Genomic DNA, 22,413 nt, shown 5'->3' on the forward strand with positions numbered 1-22,413 from the left:
TGTGGCTCAAGTGGTAGAGCGCTCGCCTTGAGCTGAAGAGCTGAGGGACAGCGCCCAGACCCTGAGTTCAAGCTCTACAACTGACCAAAAAAAAAAAAAAAAGTCTTTCTAGAAAGTCTGATGGTCCCAACCACCTTCCCTAAGATCTACAGATAATCACACCATGTGGACCCATTTTCTTTCCCATTAACTCGCTCCTAGGCCAGGCTAGGCTAGGTACCTTAACACCAATGAGGTCACTTACCTTTTCCAATAAATTTTTAGGCTTTTTGTTTTGGGTGCCAGTATTGGGGCTGGAACTCAGGGTCTAGGTGCTATCCCTGAGCTTTTTTTTTGGCTCAAGGCTGGTGCTCTACCCCTTTGAGCTTCAGCCAACCCCAAGCACTAAAGTCTTTGAGACTCTTTTCTTAGGGGAGGAGGGTGGTGGGCAATCCTGGGGCTTGAATTCAGTGTCTGGGCACTGGTAGCCCCAAGCTTTCTTGCTCAAGGTTAGTGTGCTTGAGCCACACAGCTCCCTTTCCAACTTGTTTTTGAGTAATTTATTGGAGAAATGAGTCTCACAGACTTTTCTACCTGGACTGGCTTTGAACTTCAATCTTTAGATCTCAGCCTTCTGAGTAGTGAGGATTGCAGGCATAAGCTACCAGCACCTGACTTGTCATGAGACTCATCTCTGATGAAGTGTTAGAGCTGGAAAAAGCCAAGAGAGGGTGCTCTACTTCTGGCTTTTTATTGGTTAAATTGAAGAGTCTCATGAACTTTCCTGGCCAGGCTGGCTTTGAAACGTGATTCTCACTCACATCTCAGCCTCCTAGGTAGCTAGGATATAACTGTGAGTCATTGGCACCAGGCCATCTGCTTGACTTTTTTTTCCCCCCAAGGTTGGTGCTCTACTGGTTAATTGGAGCTAATAGTCATGGACTATTCTGCCCTCACTGAATTTGAACCCTGCCCAGCCTCCTGAGTAGCTAGGATTACAGGTGCTAACCATCAGTGCCCAGCCAACTTGATATAATGACAGAGTGGAGGCATTAATAACTCACCCCAAGTTAGATCGAGGTCCTAAAACTCTTTCAAGCTTCTCCTTATTTGAGTCTCCCTTTCAGGGCTAAGTCTCCTCCAGCTCCCTCAGCTGTGCCTGGAATAATTATTTTTTATTTTATTTTTTGGTCAGTCATGGGGCCTGAACTCTGGGCCTGGGTGCTGTCCCTCAGCTCTTCAGCTCAAGGCTAGCGCTCTACCACTTGAGCCACAGCACCACTTCCGGCTTTTTTCTTTTTGCTTATGTGGTGCTAAGGAATCGAACCCAGGGCCTCAGGCATGCAAGGCAAGCGCTCTACCACTGAGCCACCTTCCCAGCCCCTCATTATTCTTCTTGCAGGTTTCCAATATGCTGCCTGCCATAATGGGTCCCTTAGTCATGGGCTCCCACCTGTCCTCCATCACTGTGTGGTTTTCCTTGGCCATAATCAACACTATCATCTCCCATTGTGGCTACCACCTGCCCTTCCTGCCTTCCCCTGAATTCCACGACTACCACCATCTCAAGTAAGCCCTGCCCCCACCCAAATATATGTGTGTGTGTGTGTGCATGCCAGTACTGGGGGTTGAATTCAGGGGCTTCATGTTCTCCTATGGCTTTTTCACTCAAGGCTTAGCCTCTAGCACTTGTGATATACCTCTATTTCCAACTTTTTTGGGGGCTAATTAATTGTAAAAATGTATATCTCAGATCTGTCTGCCCAGGCAGGCTTCAAACCATGATCCTCAGATCTCAGCCCATGAGCCGTCAGCATCCAGCTAAAGCTGATTTTTCAATTGTGGTCTATGAATTTCCTAGCTAAGTCTCTGCAGAGCCTTATCCAAAATGCAGGCTTTTGAGTTCCATTCCAAATATGCTGAATTGAAGTAGCTGTGAGAGCAAAGCCTGGAAATCTGTATTTCCATGTGTGCCAAGGTGTTTGATACAAGTGGGGGTCCTTGAACCATCTCTAAGCAAGCCTAGTTCTGTCAGAGGTTCTCAAACTTACAAGCATCAGAATCACAATTGATTCTACCAGTCTGGAGTGGCTCCAGTGTTAAGAATTCTCCAAGTAAGTCAGGCACTGGTGGCTCATGCCTGTAATCCTAGCTACTATGGAGGCTGAGATCTGAGGATCACAGTTCAAAGCCAGCCCAGGCAGGAAAGTCCATGAGACTCTTATTTCCAATAAACTACCAGAAAACTAGAAGTGGTACTGTGGCTCAAGTGGTAGAGTGCTAGCCTTGAGCTGAAGAGCTGAGGGACAACACACAGGCCCAGAGTTCAAGCCCCATGACCGACCAAAAAAAAAAAAAAGAATTTTCCAGGTAGCTGTGTGTACTTGTAATCCTAGCTACTCAGAAGGCTGAGATCTAAGGATCGCAGTTTGAATCCAGTCTGGGCAGGAAAGTCTGTGAGACTCTTATGTCCAATTAAATCACAGAAAAAGCCAGAAGTGGAAGTGTGGCTCAAGTAGTAGAGTGCTAGCCTTGAGCAAAAGGAGCTAAGGGAGAGCTTCCAGGCCCAGAGTTCAAGACTCAGGACTGGCATAATAATAATGATAATAATGATCATAATAATAAATAATTCCCCAGGTTATGTGATGAATGTAGGCAGAATAGTGATGACTTTTTTGGAGTGCCTGTCCTGGGACCTGAACTCATTGCCTGGGTACTGTCCCTGAGCTCCTTCTGCTCAAGGCTAGTGCTTTACTACTTGAGCCACAGGTCCCCCTTTTTTTTTTTTTTTTGTTGGTCGTGGGACTTGAACTCTGGGCATGGGCGCTGTCCCTCAGCTCTTCAGCTCAAGGCAAGCGCTCTACCACTTGAGCTACAGCGCCACTTCTGGTTTTCTGGTGGTTTATTGGAGATAGGAGTCTCATGGTCTCTCCTGCCCGGGCTGGCTTTGAACCGCGATCCTCACATCTCAGCCTCCTGAGTAGCTAGGATTGTAGCTAGGATTACAGGCGTGAGCCACCAGCGGCTGGCTCACAGGTCCACTTTTGACCTTTTCTTTCCGGTCCTGTTTGTTTTTTCCCAGTTCTGGGCCTTGAACTCTGGGCCGGGGCACTATCCCTAAGCATCTTTTGTTCAAGGCTAGTGCTCTACCACTTGAGCTACAGTATCACTTCCGGCTTTTTCTGTGACTAACTGGAGAGGAGTCTCACAGAATTTCCCACCTGAAATGGCTTTGAACTCTGATCCTCAGATCTCAGCCTCCTGAGTCACTAGGATCACAAACATGAGCTACCAGGCTAGTGATGACATTTCTGATGAAATGGAGCTCCACGATGGCCAGCCTTAGGAGTGAATCACCTCTCTTGTCTCCTCCAGGTTCAATCAGTGCTACGGAGTGTTGGGGGTACTAGATCACTTGCATGGGACGGACAAAAAGTTTAAGCAGACCAAAGCCTATGAAAGACATGTTTTCCTGCTGGGCTTCACACCCCTGTCTGAGAGCATTCCCGACTCACCAAAAAAAGATTGAGGGGAAGGGGGGATGGGAAGGAATGGGAAGGGGAAACAAAGGAGGCAACAATGCTCCATAAGAAATGTCCTCATTACCTTGCCCATGTAATTGTAACCCCTCTGTACGGTATTTTCACAATAAAAAAAATTAAAAACAAAAAGGATTGAGGGTCCTAGTGCGCTCCTGCCTGTCCACTCTACAGCAGGATTCTGGGACAGCCTGACGTCTTAGAATTGCAATTAACGACTTGATTTCTTCAGCCACACACGAATGACACTGCTGGAGACAGAAGAAAAGTTGGCTTCCAGTGAAAAGGTCGGGCCAAGGTCAGGGGCAGAGCCCTCTTTTCAAATGACTGTCCTTGTCCCTATTGACTGAGGGGAAAACAAACAAACAAACAAACAAAATAGCTCCCCAGGCTGGAAACCATCCAGAGGGAAATAGAAATCATTTTGTTAGGCCCTGGTCTCCTGTGGAAGGGCACTAGGCTCCACCTCCAGATGAACCGTGGTGGTGGGGAAGTGGGGCTCTGCTAGGGCCAGAACACCGTTGGCAAACACATTCAAAGGCCATTGTTTTGTTTTGTTTTTTTCTCCAGTCCTGGGACTTAAACTCTGGGCCTGGGCACTTTCTCTGAGCTTCTTTTGCTTCAGGCTAGCACTCTACCACTTGAGCCACAGCACCACTTCAGGCTTTTTTCTGTGTATATAGGGTACTGAGAAATCAAACCCAGGGCTGCATGCATGCTAGGCAAGCACTCTACCACTAAGCCACATTCCCAGCCCACGATTACAATTCTGCCTTGCTGCACACAAATGTCCTTTCTTTTTTTCTTTTCTGTCAGTCGTGGGGCTTAAACTCAGGGCCTGGGCACTGTCCCTGAGCTAAGGTTAGCATTCTACCACTTTGAGCCACAGCTCTACTTCGGGTTTTCTGGTAGTTAATTGGAGATGAATATCCCTTTCCTGCTCAGGCTAGCTTCAAACCATGATCTTCATATCTCAGCCTCCTGAGTAACTAGGATTACCAAGTATGAGCCACCAGTATCTGACTTGAAGCACTTGACTCGTGGAGCTTGAACTCTGGGCCTGGGCGCTGTCCCTCAGCTCTTTAGCTCAAGGCGAGCCTTCTGCCACTTGAGCCACAGCACCACTTCCAGTTTTCTAAATGGTTTATTGTAGATAAGAGTCTCACTGACTTTCCTGCCCAGACTGGCCATGATCCTCAGATCTCAGCCTCCTGAGTAGCTAGGATTATGGGCATGAGCCACTGGCGCACGGCCCAAGGCAAAAATTTTAAAAAGGACATTCTTTCTATGGGTATTAAGACCCCAGAGGACTTAGCATTCTTCCTGCTTCTGCCAGCTCTGCTTGCTTACCTCTGGCCCTGCTGGATGCAGATCCCTGTCTAGGATGACCTGTGCCCTCAGCTGGAAGTGCACTGAAGCACTCATAGCTGTGGACGTGTATAACCATTACCTGTTCCTACAAATAAACATCTGGAAAATGGGGATGCACACACATAAAGAGAAACAACAGAAACACTTTTCCCTTTTAGTCTATAGATTTCAAGGAAAACAGACGTTATTATTTTTTTTTTTGTGCTTGAACTCAGAGCCGAGGTACAATCACTTGCATTTCTGCTCAAGGCTGGTACTCTACCACTTGAGCCACAGCTCCACTTTCAGCTTTTGCTGGTTATTTGAAGATGAGTCTCAAGGACTTTCCTGTCCAGGCTGGCTTTGAACCATGATCCATACATCTGTCTCCTGCATAGCCAGGATCACAGTGCCCAGTGCTGTTCTCCTGGGGATTGAACCTGGGGCCGGTCCCTGAGCTTTTTTGTTCAAGATTAGCACTCTACCACTTTGAGCCATAGCACCACTTCCGGTTTTTTGGTGGTTAATTGAAGTCTCACTTTCCTGCCTGGGCTAGCTTTGAACCATGATCCTCAGATCTCAAGCCTCCTGAGTAGGGTTATAGGCGTGAAGCACAAGTGCCCAGCTCATTCTATTTTTTTTTTTTGGGTCCGGTCGTTGAGCCTGAACTCTGGGCCTGGGTGCTGTCCCTCAGCTCTTCAGCTCAAGGCTAGCACTCTACCACTTGAGCCACAGCACCACTTCCGGCTTTTTTCTTTTTGCTTATGTGGTGCTGAGGAATTGAACCCAGGGCCTCAGGCATGCAAGGCAAGCGCTCTACCACTGAGCCACCTTCCCAACCCCTCATTCTAATATATTCTAACCTTCATGATTGTGTCCTTGGGAGCTAAGAAGTGTTCAATGGTCTCTTTTATAACCCATTCCTGACAGGAACTCGTAGAAGTGTAGTTGAAGTCTTCTTCACTTTCCAAAGCACTCAGAAGTCCTGGATACGATCTAAAATTTTTCCTTTGATCCATGGAGACCACTGGTGGTACCAAAGTACCTGCCCACCTGAAGGACAGGAAACCATTTGAGAGGAAATTCCATGATGGGAAGCAAAACAGTTGTGAAGCTGGGCAGAGACCACACCTCATCGTTAGCATGGAGTGTGGCTTCCTGAAATCTCCTGTAAGGGTGCAGAGGCTGGCCTGGACTTCAGGTCAGACTACCTAGTAGCTACTTCCTCCTTACTCCTTCCAGAAAGCCTGTTCAGAGGCAATGCCGACCCTCCACAAAAACCACCGTATTTTCCTTCTTGGCTATTTAAAATGCTATGTTACAGCTGCTGGAAAAGCTAGGAGCAAGAAGTGGGTAGAAAAGCTGAAATTTCACCTGTTGGACAGGTAGCTCTTTGTGGTCGGCTATGGCTCTCAAGTCCCACTAAGACAGAGTGAAAGGGTGGGGGTAAGGAGGTGATCAAGTGTGGAGTGCTTGCTCAAGCTGGGTGCTGGAGCCTGTAATCCTAGCTGAGATCTGAGGATCGTGGTTCAATGCCAGCCTGAGCAGGAAAGTCTGTGAGACTCTTTATTTCCAATTAACCACCAAAAGACTGGAAGTGGAGCTTTAACAAGGAAATGGAGGCATGGCTCAAGTGGTAGAGTGCCAACCACCTGTAAATGAAAAAAGCAAAGTGAAAGCTGGGTGCTGGTGGCTCCCAATTATACTCCTAACTACTCAAGAGGCTGAGAACTTGACTGTGGTTCCAAGTCAGCCCAGACAGGATAGTCTGTGAGGTTCTTCAATTATCCACCAGAAAACAGGAAGTGTTGCTGAGGCTCAGCGCTAGATGCTAGCCTTGAGCAAAAAAAACTCAGGGATGGCACCCAGCCCAAATTTCAAGCCTCACATCTGACATAAAAAAAAAAGGGGGGGGGAGGGCACCTGGGAATGTGGCTTAGCGGTAAATTGCTTGCCTAGCATGCATGAAGACCTGGGTTTGATTCCTCAGCACCACATACAGAGAAAAAAATGGAAGTGGCTCTGTGGCTCAGGTGGTAGAGTGCTAGACTTGAGCAAAAGAAGCTCAAGAACAGTGCCCAGGCCCAGAGTTCAAGCCCTAGGACTTGGAGGGAGGGGAAGGGAGAGGGAGGCCAAATGACAATGGGAGGTACTGAGTTCAAGCCCCAGGAAAGGTACAAAAAAACGAAACCCAAGTGGATACAGTAGCTGCTTTAAGGAGCACCTAACCCAGCAGCTCTCTCCTAGCTCCTCTCTTTCAGCCAACTGCAGCGCCCCGGATGGGAGACCAAACAGTAGGTTTGCCTTTTCAAGTTTTTATTTTTATACATTTTTTTTGTATTAAAAAGAAAAGCATAATTACCACAAATTACAAAGGACTAAAGCAGGACTAGAATAATGAATGAAATCACTTCAGCCTGGGAAGCAGATACTCTCAATAATATTAATGTTATAATACAAGCTCATTCAAGTATTTTACATTTTTTTTGTCCTTTTAAATGTGATATCCTAAAGCACATGGTAGATAATGTACTATGAGCGTAAGGGGGAACCTTTCTCTGCAAAGCCAGATGAGTTTTCTTCTCCAGTGAGAAATGGGCTGAAAGTTCTGATCTTCTCCACCATCAACATGGCCAGAGGAGGAGAGGATGGGGGTCTGAGGGAGAAATCAGGGACCTTTCCACACAAGTACTTTGGGGTTCCTATTCAAGAGTCCCAGATGATCCAGACTAACTCTACCCAGACTTTTGGCAACCTCTCACCCTCCTTCCCCACTTCCAGGGCCTTTCTGAGCAGCTTGCTTTCTTTGTAAATCAGTCATCAGAAAAGGGGAGGGGGAAAAAGAGCTACAATGGAACAAAACGAAAAACGTTGAACAACTTCGACATGGGGCTCAGCACCTCCACCAGAGCCCTTGGGGCCCGGGCTGGAGCAGGGTGGGACACAGCCTTCTCTTCTCGTAGTGCATTTGCTCCCAGGTGCAGGAGGGCATTCCAGAAATCTGCCCCTTGCCAGGGCCGAGGCACATGGACCTTCTGTTGGCTGTGCAAAGGTCGTTCTGTAAGGACCAACTCTGGAGAAGTAGGGGCTGAATAGAGGGGGTCTGGGCAGGGTGCTGCCTTGGGTCTCAGTTCTTCGATCCCTGTGGGAAGATGGTGAATGGGAAGTGGCCGGCCTCAAGGCCCTGCCACTCCGGGCATGCTTGTCACAGATACATCGGTCCTAAATTCAAGTGTCTTCAGAAAGTGAAGATGTAAACTACTCTTTGCAACATTAACTCCTAACATGTTACAAAAAAAAAAAAAAAAGTGGGGGGGCCCGCGACCGGACCCAAAAAAAGAAAACGAAAAATGAACATTACAACTTTAAAAAAAAAGTGGGGGGGGGAGGGGGAAGAAAAAAGAAAAAAAAAAGGAAAAAGAAAAGCTCCCCACCCCCTCTCCTCAGCCTATGTTGAGATGAAATCCCCACCTGCCCACAGCTACGGGCCCTCCTCCGCCAGGGGCATCTGAAAGGCTCAGGGAGAGGATGGCAGGCTGGGCGTGGGGGAAGAGCCTTCCCCCTCACCTTGACCCTTGACCCAGATCCACACAAAGGCCGAACCTGAGGTTTCAGTGGTGCTGGATACAGACTGGGGCTGATTGGCCAAAGGGAAAAGCGAAGGGAGGAAACTGGGGTGCAGGAGTCCAGTGTCTGGTACGGCGGCATGGGGCAGGCACCAGACCAGTCAGGGAAAGGCCTCAGGTCCCAGCAGAGCCTGACTGCACGCACTCCCATAGTGAACACGGGAAGGGTACAGGTTAAGCAATGAAGGACTCCCTAATAGGGGCGAAGCCCTTGGCAGCCTGGGACACTGTCTGCCTTTCTCCTACTCCCAACCTGTGGGCCAACAGAAGAACCTGGTGACGAGGCGGGCCACAGAGGTTCCAGGTAACCAAGCAACAAGAACACCGACGTTTCACTGGTGCTCAGGTCCCACGTAGGTGGAGCACCAAAGTCAGGCCCGTAACTTGACACAACCACCCCAGCGGTGTGGGTCAGTCCTTGATCACCCTTCCTGGCTTCTGATGACAAGTGGACTCCAGCCATTCCATTGTCATTTGCAGCCTGGCAGAGGCAGTCAGTGACTGGAGAAGAGAAGGCAGGTATACTCTATGTCCACATATACCTTCCTGCCATGGGGCTTCGCCAATGGGCAGGGTCTCCCCAGCTCCTCTGCGGCCTTTCTTCCCAGGCCGTGGTCTCACTCCCACACGGGCTTTTAGAGGGTGGGCAGAGATGGCTCGCAGAGGGAGGCAGGGCGAGATGCAACATGGGAAGACCCCACGAGGCCCTTGGAGGAGAATGGCACCTCTCTCTCTCCACTTTGAATGAGACAAGGCTTCCTTGAGGTCTCCAATCTTTTGGGGGGCAATGTTGAGAAACAGATCCAAGCCATGGCTGCAGGGTTCACCTGCCCCCTTCGGGCTGAGAGGGGGGGGAGGAAGGGGGGTTACGCTCAAGTGTGTTCCAGATCCAGGCCAACTCTTTCTTTCCGACAGTTTGAAGTGAACTTGGCCTTGGGGGGGGGGGGGTCACGGCAGGACAGGCCTGGCGCGAGGCGACAGCAAGCAGCGCGAGGACTCGACAGTGGCAGCAGTGTACAGACAGGGGACGTCAGCTTCAAACGATGCAACGGCGGGGGAGGGGGAGGGGGAGGGGGAGATGGCTCGGCTACGAACCACCCCAACTCTCTCGCCTCCGGGCGGGAGGCGCTGTACATGCAACTCAGTCCAGAGAAAGATTCTAGCCAGTCCAAGCCCAGGCACATCCAGAGAAGGTGGGACGCTCTTCGGGGTCGACTCCACCGAGGAAAGCAGGCATTTGGGTTTTATTTCAGATTCCCGCTCCACAATAAGGCAACGTTTAAAAAAATATTATTTCCAAGAACGAAAACAAAACAAAAACAAATTCCAAGGAGAGGGGGCAAGACATCACTTTCTATGGATTAGGTGGGGGGGGCTGTTTTCTGACTTTTTTGTGTTTTTTTTTCTTTTCTTTTTTTTTTTTAAATGGTCGATTTTTTTTTCCCCATTTTTCTCAAAAATGGAAAAGGTCAGAGAAAAATAAAATAAATCATCTTTCAATAGTCTTTTCTGGTATGAGCAACGTCTCTCTGGGCTGGGGAGTAAAGGGAGCAGGGGGAGGGGGGAAGGGGGGGAGGCTGAGGCCTTCCCAGCCCCCACTTTTAGATCCTTTGGTTTCCTTCTTCCCCAGAAGGTGGCAGAAGGGTGTAGAGTGGGGACAGGAGGGAGAGAACAGGATGATGGCAAGCCCCTGATGATCGTGGGGACGGTGCTTCTGGGGCGCAGGGGCACTGTCAGAGCCTTCCGTGGGACAGTACTGGGTGACGAGGCCCCGTGGGGCCTTCTGGTGGGCTGCATAGTTGGCTTGAGGGGGAGCAAGAGGAAGCTGTGAGTGGGGACCAGGGTTGCGGCCTCTCAGCCATGGGCAGGGCTGAAAAGTGATTTTGGTAATCCAGACAAACTATCAATAATTTAAAACTTGATATATATATATATATGTATATATATATAAAAAATCTCCCCCCTTTCCCTCCCCCCTTAGAAGAAGCTCAGATGGAAAGGTCATGGAGAGAGGAGGGAATGAAGGGGTGTGTGGAGGCTCCTGCCCAGGGGTACCTCTAAGAGCCAGAATGGTGGATACACCGTTACTCAGCATAAAGGCCCATCCAAATAACTCCAGGCCTGTCCCTTTCTCTGTCCCCTCTCCTGGGACTGGGCACCCCCACAGACCTTCGCCCACCCCACCCCGTCTCCCCCCAAAACCCCAGGGCTAGGGGCTTTTCACTTTCCCAAAGTCTGAGTGTCCGAGTGCTGGCTTGTCCATTTGGCATCTTCCCGGACAGGCTGGCCAGTAGGTGGTAGAAGGGGTTGGCTGATCATAGATGCAGGCCTGCTGGAAGACTGCGAGGGGCACCGCTTCCTGCTCTCGCCGCCGCCGCCGCCTGCTACCACGGGGTGTCGCTTGTGGTTGCCCTCTTCACCCATAGGAGGCTGCAACAGAGGAGGGAGTTGCACGTGACCAAAGCCCCCTCCAGGGCTGTCGACAGACCTAGTTTCTACCTCTCAATGCAGATCATCAATAGTTTTGACCTTAAAAACCCATTTCCAACTACTGAGCATCTTTTTCTATGCCAACATTATACTATTTTACGTGTATTTATTCTCTCACAGCCGTCATACCACCCCTTTGATGTGGATATAATTATGCGACTTTACAGGCGAGGAAACAGACAGAGAACTAATTGGCAAAGGTAAAATTTAGATCCACCTACCTCTAAAGACCAGGCTTTTATCCATTCAAATTTCAACTCTCCTTTTGAGAATACATCTTTTGGTTAGAAAATGTGTGAAACCTCGCATGCAGTATGCCGAGGTCTCAGCTCAGAAGGGCCAGATTTTTTTTTTTTCTTTTCTTTCCCCAGTCATGGGGCTTGAACTCAGGGACTGGGTGCTGTCCCTGAGCTTTTGCTCAAGGCTAGTGCTCTACCACTTTGAGCCACAGCTCCACTTCCGGCTTTCTGGTGGTTAATTGAAGATGAGTCTCATGGACTTTCCTGCCTGGGCTGGCTTTGAACTATGATCCTCAGATCTAAATAGCTGGGAGTATAGGTGTTATAAGCCACCAGCACCCAACACCAGATGTTCTTGGGGAATCACCGGTCGTCTCCTCCCCCCACCCCCATACACACACTAAAACAGGCTACTGAACCAAGAACCAGACCATGATCCAGTCTGGCTCCATAATCACCAGAGGTGCTGAGTATCTCGATTCCTTTTTTGGGTACCATAGCTGAGCCCTTGTTCTTTGCCTTTGTACACCCTCTCTCCCCAAGACAGACTCATCTCTACAAGGGGAAGTCTGAGAAGTGTTTCCCTTATCTTTTCAGTTTTATCTATCTGGACTACCTAAAGGTCAACGAGGTTAATATAAAGTGCCTAGCACAGTGTCTGGGACATAGTAAATGCTCAATGGTGTTTACTTACAAAGTTGGAAGAAATGGGATAAGATCCTTAGCAGAGATTTCTACTACATTACAGACTCACTGGTTAAACTATCACCTTTTTTCTGAGGTGCTGGGGGATTAAACCCAAGACCTCACACATGTTAATAAGCACACTGCCATTATAAACCCAAGGAAATAGTCTCTCACTCATCTCTGGAGTCCCTGAAGCACCTGGTGCAGATCAGTGTTTATGCTTCCTTGATATCTAGTAGCAATAATTCAGACTCACCACTGGATGTCACTGTTGGAGCACTGTTCAAAAGAACGGGACACTAGTTCACAAGCTTCTAGTTAGCTGGAATTGACCTTTTCCAGAACAAATACATTCATCATAATAATAATTCTAATATAAACTTATAGTTGTGTACCTGGACATGGCAGCAAGGACTGGGAATGTAAGGAAAAGGGCCTTTGATGATTTAACTGTCTACAATGAGAAGGGACCCTGGGGCAGCCACACAACTCTTAATTTAGACTCACTGCCCACCTTCGCCTTCCACTTTTCAGACGAGGACCCTAAGAAAACCCAAAGTGGAAGACCCGGGAGAGGGTTCCTGAGCCAATGGCATAGCTAGGATTAGAACTTAAGCATCCTGATTCCTGGAATAGACTTTGTTTTGGAGGGGTACAGGGAAATGAATTTGGGCCTTTGAAATTGGAGACAGTCTTTTGGACTTTTTTTTTTTTTTGCTGGTCCTGGTACTTGAACTCAGAGCCTAAGTGCTTTTTTGCTCAAGTGCTATACCACTCAAATTATAGCTCCATTTCTAGCTTTTTGGTGGCTAATAGTCTCACGGAATTTCCTCCCTGGCCTGGCTCTGATTTTGAACTACAATCCTCAGATCACAGCTTCATAAGCAGCTAGGATTATAGGCATGAACTGCCAGTGCCTGTTGTCTCTTGGACTCTTGAGTAGCTAGAATTGCAGGTGTGAGTTATTGGCGAAGTATAGAACATTTTTTTTTCTTTACAGGATCACTAAGAGTGAAAAAAGAGATTTTCTTTTTTTCTAGCCAGTCTTGGGGCTTGAACTCAGGGCTTGGACACTGTCCCTGAGCTTCTTTGCTCGGGGCTACCCTTTGAACCACAGTGCCACTTTCAGCCTTTTCTGTTTATGGTACTGAGGAATCAAACACAGGGCTTCATGCATGCTAGGCAAGCACTCTACCACTAAGCCATGTTCCCAGCCCATGAGAGACTTTCACTTACATCCACTCGGAAGTCTTCTAGCCGTCTGAATTTGCCGAGGTATTCTTGCAGTTTGGGGTCAATGTCCAAATTTTTGGCTTTGGAATATTTTAGGAAAGCCCAGAACTTCTCCAGTCCATAGAGCTGGCCCTATGATTAAAAAAAAAAAAAAAAAAGAAGATAGGCAGACAAAAGTTAGGCTCCTGAGATGAGGATAAGTAGGCTCAGAGGAGAGGGAGGTATAGGGTGACACACAGAAAGACACAGGTGACAGGTGGATCAAGTAGCTAGAAGGTCCGGATAATCAGGGCTTACACAGAACCAACTCTGACACTTACCAGCTTCATAGTCCTTCACGGTTTCCTCCTGAAAGTCCTTGAATATGTCCAACCGAAACTTTTTTTCTAGGCCGTAACTGTAGTATCGAAAAAGGCACTCCAAACCATATCTGTGGGAGGACACAAGGTCAGTGAACTCAGGCAGTTTCTGCATCTATAAAATGGCAATGTGCCTGCATGGGAAAGGAACTAGGAAACTCGTTATTCCTTTGTTGAAAAAATTTGGCTGGGCACCGCTGGCTCACGCCTGTAATCCTAGCTACTCAGGAGGCTGAGATCTGAGGATGTAGTTCAAAGCTAGCCCAAACAGGAAAGTCTATGATACTCCTATCTCCAATAAACTATTCAGAAAAAGCCAGAAGTGGTGCTGTGGCTCAACTGGTAGAGGCTCAAAGAGGCTCAAAGGTAATGCCCAGGCCCTGAGTTCAAGCCCCAGGATTGGCAAAAAAGAAAAAAAAAAGGCAAGTACACTTTTAAGAAAGCTAACAATTTGAATGCTAGAGCCAGCAATAATGGTGGGATGACATTATCAAGATGTAACCTAGGGCTTGGGAATGTGGCTTAGTGGTAGAGTGTTTGTTTGCCTAGCATGCCTTTATGTGGTACTGATTCCTCAGTATCACATGAACAGAAAAAGCCAGAAGTGGTGCCATGGCTCAAGTGATAGAGTGCTAGCCTTGAGCAAAAGAAGCTCAGGGACATTACCCAGGCCTTGAGTTCAAGTCCCAGCACTGGCAAAAAACAAAACAAAGCAAAAACCAAAACCCAAAGTTCATGGCTTGGGGCTGGGAAGGTGGCTCAGTGGTAGAGCACTTGCTTGCCTTGCATGCCTGAGGCCCTGGGTTCGATTCCTCAGCACCACATAAGCGAAAAGAAAAAAGCCAGAAGTGGCGCTGTGGCTCAAGTGGTAGAGCGCTAGCCTTGAGCTGAAGAGCTGAGGGACAGCGCCCAGGCCCAGAGTTCAGGCCTCACGACCGGACCCCCCCCCCAAAAAAAACAAACAAAAACAAAAAAACAAAAAAAAAAACATTTGCTGCCTCAAGACACCGAACATCCAAATGTCTTACAGGAGGAAATGTATTTTACTTTAAAATTTGGAGTAGAAGGGGAAAAAAAGGAGCTTTAAAAAAGTTTTTTAATAAGCAAAATACAATAAACCTAAGTATCAGCAGGAGATGATTTAAATAAATGCCAGTATATCTAGTATATGGAAAAGGAAGCATTTTATGTATGCAAACGCTCCGGGACAAATGCCAGGCCCTGAATTCAAGCCCTAGGACCAGTGTGTGCATACGCATACACACATACATGCACGCACGCATGCATGCAAGCACAGAAAAAGGAAAGTTATGTGCAGATGTGGATGGATCTCTAAACTAAAGGATTAAGAAAAAAAGGCCAAGTGCAAAAGAATATTGACCACGATGTATACCACTTCTGGTGTAAAGATGAAAGACAGTGATGTAAGAGATGGCATAGACAAATCGCTTGTGAACAAGGCACAAAGCATCTTTTGGAAATAACGACCAGCTGCTAAATGCAGCGAGGAGGCAGACTTCATCACATCACCTTTTAAGTTCTGAAGTTTGAACCATGTGAAAGTACTGTTCATTTTAAGTCAGATATGAATGCATTCCCAACTCTAGTTGTAGAAAGCCAGTTAGACATCCACCTGAACTGTGCTCACCTGTAGCCTTCTTTGGCATCCTCCAGAGCCAGCTGTTTGAACTCCTCGTACATCTTTTTGTTGAAGTGATCTCGGAGGAAGAAGGACCAGAAGCGGAAGAGTGTGTTCATCTCCTGAGACTGGCCAATGCCCAAGCGCTTTCGTTCTGGTGGGGAAGGAGGGCAGACATGACTCGGGCAGGCTGCCCTTGCTCTTGGGACGAAGGATTCTGGGACTTAAGAACAGGTTTCCTGCTGGGTACCAGTGGCTCACGCCTGTAATTCTAGCTACTCAGGAGGCTCAGGATCACAGTTCAAAGCCAGCCAGGACAAGAAAGTCCATGAAACTCTTTATCTCCAATAAACCACGAGAAAACCGGAAATGGCGCAGTAGCTCAAGTAATAGAGTGCTAGCCTTGAGCTGAAGAGCTGAGGGACAGCACTCAGGCCCAGAGTTCAAGCCCCATGACCAACAAAAAAGAAAAGTATTTACTTAGCAGGAACTCCTATGCATTAGGCCCTATGCCTTGCTAGAAGCAGATGGCTTCAGTTTCTGAACTAGTCTAACTGGACATCTCAATGGTACCCCCTTTCTTTGTTGGTTGTTGGGCTTGAACTCAGGACCTAGGTGTTGTCTGAGCTTCTTCACTCAAGGCTAGTACTCCACCAATTTGAGCCATAGCTCTACTTCTGATTTTCTGGTGGTTATTGGAGATAAGAATCTCACAGGCTTTCCTACCCTGGCTGGTTTCAAAACACAATCCTCAGATCTCAGCATCTTGAGTAGCTAGGATTATAGGCATGAGCCAGCAGCAGCACCCAGCTTTTGGTAGTTAATTGGAGTTAAGGGGATCACAGACTTTCCTACCCAGGCTGGCTTTGAACCATGATCTCAGCCTCCTGAGTAGCTAGGATTCCAGGCGTAAGCCACCAGCACCTGGCCCCGTTTTCTTTTCTATTCATTTTTACTTGGTTATTCCAATAAATTTCACCCCCTCTACCAGTCTTCCTACTCCCTAAAAACAAGGTCAACAGGTTTCACTGTTCTAATTTCATACATGCAATATACTTAGCCACATTCACCCTCCTTGTTAGCCTAACTTTTCTGCTAGTACTCAACTCCCAAAAGAGCCCGTTTCTCCCCCACCACCTATTCACCAACAACTCTGAGGCTTTTTTATGTCTAATATAAGTTACCAAGTATTTCATCTTCTTTCATGTTTATCTACATATACAAAATTACATATACAGGTATACATATGCATATATGTACGTGCGTCAATGTCCACAGATAGGCATGTTTTTTCAGGTCTAGCTTCCATACACGAGCAAAAATATATCTGGTTTTCTTTTCTTTTTTTGGTCTGGTTGTGGGGCCTAAACTCTGGGCCTAGGCGCTGTCCCTCAGCTCTTCAGCTCAAGGCTAGCACTCTACCACTTGAGCCACTTCCGTTTTTTTTTCCCCTACTTATGTGGTGCTAAGGAATCAAACCCAGGGCCTCATGCATGCAAGGCAAGCATTCTACCACTAAGCCACCTTCCCAGCCCTATATCTGGTTTTGTAAGCTTGACTTGTCTGGCCCAATATAATGTCTACCAATTTCATCCTTTTTTTTGTTGTCAGTTGTGGGGCTTGAACTCTGGGCCTGGGTGCTGTCCCTCAGCTCTTCAGCTCAAGGCAAGTGCTCTAGGCCACTTGAGCTACAGTGCCACTTCTGGTTTTTTAATCGTTTAATGGAGATAAGAGTCTTAGGGACTTTCCTGCCCCAGCTGGCTTTGAACTGTGATTCTCAGATCTCAGCCTCCTGAGTAGCTAAGCTGACAGCTGTGAGCCACTGGTGCCCGGCTTCCATCCATTTTTTATCTGGTACCATGAATAAGCAGCATAAGGCAAAGTAAGAGCCAGTAATTTTAAAATTCTAGCAAATTACACTGTGCGCTTTACTTGTATTAACTATATTAACATAACTCAAAAGTTAGCGGGAGGGCTGGGAAGGTGGCTCAGTGGTAGAGCGCTTGCCTTGCATGCATGAGGCCCTGGGTTCAATTCCTCAGCACCACATAAGCAAAAAGAAAAAAAAGCCAGAAGTGGCGCTGTGGCTCAAGTGGTAGAGTGTTAGCCTAAGCCCAGAGTTCAGGCCCCACGACTAGACCCCCCCCAAAAAAAGTTAACCAGGCGCCAGTGGCTCATGCCTGGAATCCTAGCTACTTAGGAGGTTGAGATCTGAGGATCATGGTTCAAAGCTAGCCTGAGGAGTAAAGTCCATGAGACTCTTCTCTCCAAATAATCCCTAAATCAGAAGTGACAATCTCACTCAAAATGGTAGTGAAGAAACTCAGACAGCACAGCACCCAAGCCCTGAGTTCAAGCCCCATGACCAACAAAAACAAAACAAAACAACAAAAAACAAATCTCCAAGTTGGGCATCATGGCTTACTCAGGAGGCCGAGATCTGAAGATCAAAGTTTGAAGCCAGCTTGGGCAGGCAAGTCCATGAGACTCTTATCTCCAACTAACCACCAAAAAGCTGAAGTAGAGCTGTGGCTCACAGGATTGGAGTGCTAGCCTTGAGCAAAAAAGCTCAGAGACAGCACCCAGGCCCTGAGTTCAAGCCCTAAGACTACCCTCCACCCCACACACATCCACAAACTCAGTATGTAAGACCAAAAGCACAAACAACAATCAGCAGCTAAAAAAAGGTAAGATTAGGGCTGGGAATGTGGCTTAGTGGTAGAGTGCTTGCCTAGCAAGCATAAAGCCCTTGGGTTGGTTTGATTCCTCAGTACCACATAAACAGAAAAAACCAAAAGTGGTGCTGTGGCTCAAGTGGTAAAGTGCTAGTCTAGCTTGAGCAAAAGAAGCTCAGGGATAGTGCCCAGGCCTTGAGTTCAAGCCCCAGGACAAGAAAAAAAAAAAAGTTAACATTAGAAACTTTCTTTTTTTTTGGTCCAGTCGTGAGGCCTGAACTCTGGGCCTGGGCACTGTCCCTCAGTTCCAGCTTTTTTCTTTTTGCTTATGTGGTGCTGAGGAATTGAAGCCAGGGCCTCATGCATGAAAGGCAAGCCCTCTACCACTGAGCCACCTTCCCAGCCCCAACATTAGAAACTTTTATGAAGCCGGGCACCAGTGGCTCACACCTGTAATCTACTCAGGAGGCTGAGGACTGCAGTTCAAAGCCAGCCTGGGCAGGAAAGGCCAGGAAGGCTGTGAGACTCATCTCCAACAAACCACTCAGAAAACTGGAAGTGGCTATGTGGTTCAAGTGGTGGAGCACTAGCCTTGAGCTGAAGAGCTGAGGGACATCCAGAGTTCAAGCCCTCTGCCCAACAAAACAAATAAGCAAAAGATTTATGAGTTGGGAAAGTGAAAAAGACAACATACAAGGGAGAAAACATGTATCTGACAAGAATGCTTACAACTTAGTGATAAGACAGATCCAACTAAATTAGAATCTGTATCACAAATGAGGAAAATGCAAATCAATACCATAAGATACACTATTTCCCATCCTCTAGAATGAGTACAACTAAAGAGACTAACAGTAGCTAGTTGTAACCCTCACACCTGTAAACCTTGCTACTCAGAAGGTTGAGACTAGAAGGATCATAGTTTGAAGCAAAAAGATCTCAAATCAAAATCTCAACCAATAGAAAGCTGGGTGCAGTGGTATGTGCCTGCCATTTAAGCTAGATGGGAAATATAAATAGAAGGATTGTGGCCCGAGCCTGCCAGGGCAAACAGCAAGACCTGACTTCTGGCAGCCGACAGAAGCTGGAGCCTGGTCATGGCAGAGGTATTGGGAGGTATATAGAGAGCAGGTTGGGGTGACCATTGCCATGGCCCCTCTAGCCAAGACCTGATGGAGATAAAGGTAATGCATCGTCCTGTTTCCCTTAAATAGCAAAGAATCTAAAACCAGAATGTTATTCGTGGGTTGGTTTTTAATCTAAAACTGGCTGGAGATGAGGTCCTGAATTTAAGCCCTCATACGTGCAAAAAACAATCTCACTTTATGGTAAAAGGAAATACATCTCACAACATCTATCAAGGCTTTCTCCTAGATGATAGTGAGCATCATTTCTCAAGTGTTTTACACACTAACTACCACATTGAAAAAAAAAAGGGGGGGGGGAGGCTGGGAAGGTGGCTCAGTGGTAGAGTGCTTGCCTTGCATGCATGAGGCCCTGGGTTCAATTCCTCAGCACCATATAAGCGGAAAACGCTGGAAGTGGCGCTGTGGCTGAAGTGGTAGAGCGCTAGCCTCGAGCTGAAGAGCTGAGAGACAGCACCCAGGCCCAGAGTTCAGGCACCACAACTGACAAAAAAAAAGTTCTTTCCTTAAGACATGATGGAACTGGGCACCGGTGGCTCACACCTGTAATCCTAGCTATGCAGGAGGTTGAGATCTGAGGTCTGAGGTTCAAAGCCAGTCCAGGCAGGAAAGTCCATGAGACTCATCTCCAATTAACCACCAGAAAACTGCAAGTGGCACTGTGGCTCAAGTGGTAGCGCGCTTGCCTTGAGCTGAGGAACAACGTCCAAGCCCAGAGTTCAAGCCACAGGACCCACAAAAACAAACGAACAAACTTCAGGCAATCTTGCCTGAAGTACAAAACAACAACAACAACAAAACCCAACAACAACAACAAAAAACCCAACACCTGACACTTTTCTATATCAAATGGAGGAAGCTCAAGGAATTGAACTGTTATGATCTAAATTCCCCTAACTTCTGCCATTTCATTTTGTTTTCCTGTTTTTGTTGATCGTGGGGCTTGAACTCTGGGCCTGGGCACTGTCCTTCAGCTCTTCAGCTCAAGGCTAGCACTCCACCACTTGAGTTGCAGCACCACTTCCGGCTTTTTCTGCTTATGTGGTGCTGAGGAATCGAACCCAGGGCCTCGTGCATGCAAGGCAAGCATTCTACCACTGAGCACCAAACAAGACACCTGAATCTAACTTTCGTTCTTCTTGCCATGCCACTTCTTGTTTCCAGTAGCTGTTGTCTGCATGGACCTAAGTAATCACACAAAGGCCCAGCACTTCTTACCGTTAAGGCAGCGCCTACGATACTTATGGTAGACATGTTGTGTGAAGCCATTTTCCTTGAGCAGCTCATGGGAAGGATGCTGGAACTTGGGCAGTGACTGAGGGGTACAGCCATAGCTACCAACTGCAGGTGTCCCTTCTGAGGGGCTGGAACTAGAACCACAGAAAGATAAGTGTCACCAGGTTACCCATAACAGCCCACCCTAAGGTTAGGAGATCCTTTTTGATCCCTCATGTCAGCCCAAACTGTGCCATTAGCATTGTTCAGTCCCCGATTGAGGAAGACGTTGCATCAACCCTCAGAGGGTTTAAGAAGTTACTGAGGCTCAGAGACTGGTCCAGGATCAAGGTGCTAGTAAATAGCAGAGCTCTGTTCAAATGTTAAAATTTACGCTTCCTGGCATTCTTTTCCTAACTTGTAAGTTTATACTTTCCTTAATGAGCCATCCATCTGATGTTAACCCATTTTATAACCCTGCTTTATTTTCAGTCTGTACTATTTCTGCAGGAAACAGGCTACATAGGTTGGTGACTCCCAAACCTTGCTTTAGAATAAGGAACAATGGACTATCTAATGAAAAGGAAAAAAAAAAAAGGAATCTGGGACCTATTCTGAAAACCTCAGTAAGACGAGTTAGGGCAGGACCAAAGAATTTTCTTTTTCCTCCTTTTTCTTTTGCTAGTTGTGGGGCTTGAACTCAGGGCCTAGGCTCTGTCCCTGAGCTCATTTTGCTTAAGGCTAGTGCTCTACCACTTTTGAGCCACAGCTCCACTTCTGGTTTTAGGGTGGTTAATTGAAGGTAAGAATAGTGCTCTATCACTTGAACCACGGTGTGACTTCCAGTTTTCTCTGAGTACTTTATGGGAGATAGGAGTGTTACAGACATTCCTGCCATGGCTACCTTCAAACCACAAATCTCAGATCTTGGTTTCTTGAGGAGCTAGCATTACAGCACCCAAATAATAGAATTTGTTTTTTTCCTCCTCTTTTCCTTGTGGTGCAAGGATCAGACCCAGCATCCTGGGCATGCTAAGCATGCTCTCCACCAACGAGCTATAGCCCCAGCCCTATATGCTTATTTACTTGGACATTGTTTCTTAGGTAGGCAATCACAATTCAGAAAACACTATGAACGTATCAAAATCAGGTCCTTTCTCCTTCCCAGCTCCTGGCTTTACATGAAGGTTCCTTGAATTTCCAGTCTGGTGGATTTCATGCCCTCTTACCCACCCCACATAGGTAGCCCGATCCACTACTGCCCTAGTACCTAATAGACGCCGTCCTCGGCCTGTGCTCCCGGGAATCCATCACCCAGCCCACATGGCTCTCCAAAGGTGGGTTCGAGCTGTGCCTTGTCTTCCTTTTTCGAGGCATCTGTAAAGATCAGCCAGGACTTAGTTGTACAGGTACAACTCTGAGGAGCATGAAGAATTCTTAGAGGAGTAAGACAGCCTTCATAAATGAGTGGTACCTCCCATTTTATTTTATTTTGGATCCGGTCGTGGGGCCTGAACTCTGGGCCTGGGTGTTGTTTCAGCTCAAGGCTAGCGCTCTACCACTTGAGCCACAGCACCACTTCCGGCTTTTTTCTTTTTTCTTATGTGGTGCTGAGGAGTCGAATCCAGGGCCTCATGCATGCAAGGCAAGAGCTCTACCACTGAGCCACCTTCCCAGCCCCCACCTCCCATTTTAGACAGTACTTTTTGTGGGCTCATTCTTTGTTCATTTGTTTGCAGTACTGGGAACTGAACCCAGGGTTGTGTGCAAGCTACCCCAACAAAATCATTTTCTCCCACATAATGTTCATGGCTGTGGAGCTAGCAACTGTCAAGTCCATTTCACAGGTGAAGCAATGGAGGCTGAGGAGCAAGGAGATTTGCTGGTGGATCACACTGGTTAGTCCTTATGTCCACCACTCACTTCACTGGCTCAGATGAGACAGACAGAAATAAAGAACTAGAAAGTAAAGTGGGTCCAGGACAAGCAACTCACCTTGGCATCCAGTGTCCGTCCTTCTTTTACCACTGGGTAAAATCGCGAAGTCTGGCTTGAGTCTTTGAGCTGTGGGGTCCGGGGCGTGCGGGGAGTCCTGGCATTGCGGTAGTTTGGTGACTCTGGGACAGTGGTTGGTAGAGAACGGGCAATGGTGGAGGGCTCAGGAGCACCAAACAGTTTGTTGGCCAGTGCATCAGTGGGAACTGCAGAGGCAGAAAGTGCGGTAAGCATGCAGGGGA

General features: G+C 47.4%; 2 protein-coding genes across 2 annotated transcripts in view; one reads left to right on the top strand and one right to left on the bottom strand.

Annotated features, from left to right (window-relative positions):
- The window catches only part of Faxdc2 (fatty acid hydroxylase domain containing 2), a 14,021-nt gene extending 10,513 nt beyond the window's left edge, over positions 1 to 3,508 (top strand). The window contains 2 exon segments of the mRNA XM_013035825.1: positions 1,333 to 1,548; positions 3,355 to 3,508. Coding sequence (XP_012891279.1) covers positions 1,333 to 1,548; positions 3,355 to 3,508 — 370 coding nt within the window.
- A 5,935-nt stretch (positions 3,509 to 9,443) lies between these two features.
- Positions 9,444 to 22,413, bottom strand: part of Larp1 (La ribonucleoprotein domain family, member 1) — a 28,448-nt gene continuing 15,478 nt past the window's right edge. The window contains exons 13-19 of the mRNA XM_013035826.1: positions 22,172 to 22,377; positions 21,447 to 21,553; positions 20,180 to 20,331; positions 15,151 to 15,295; positions 13,464 to 13,573; positions 13,147 to 13,274; positions 9,444 to 10,924 (exon numbers count right to left, since the gene is read on the bottom strand). Coding sequence (XP_012891280.1) covers positions 10,715 to 10,924; positions 13,147 to 13,274; positions 13,464 to 13,573; positions 15,151 to 15,295; positions 20,180 to 20,331; positions 21,447 to 21,553; positions 22,172 to 22,377 — 1,058 coding nt within the window. The 3' untranslated portion in view covers positions 9,444 to 10,714. The remainder of the gene's footprint in view (positions 10,925 to 13,146; positions 13,275 to 13,463; positions 13,574 to 15,150; positions 15,296 to 20,179; positions 20,332 to 21,446; positions 21,554 to 22,171; positions 22,378 to 22,413) is intronic.

This window comes from Dipodomys ordii, unplaced genomic scaffold (genome assembly GCF_000151885.1).
Source record: "Dipodomys ordii isolate 6190 unplaced genomic scaffold, Dord_2.0 Scaffold224, whole genome shotgun sequence".
Taxonomy (NCBI): Eukaryota; Metazoa; Chordata; class Mammalia; order Rodentia; family Heteromyidae; genus Dipodomys; species Dipodomys ordii.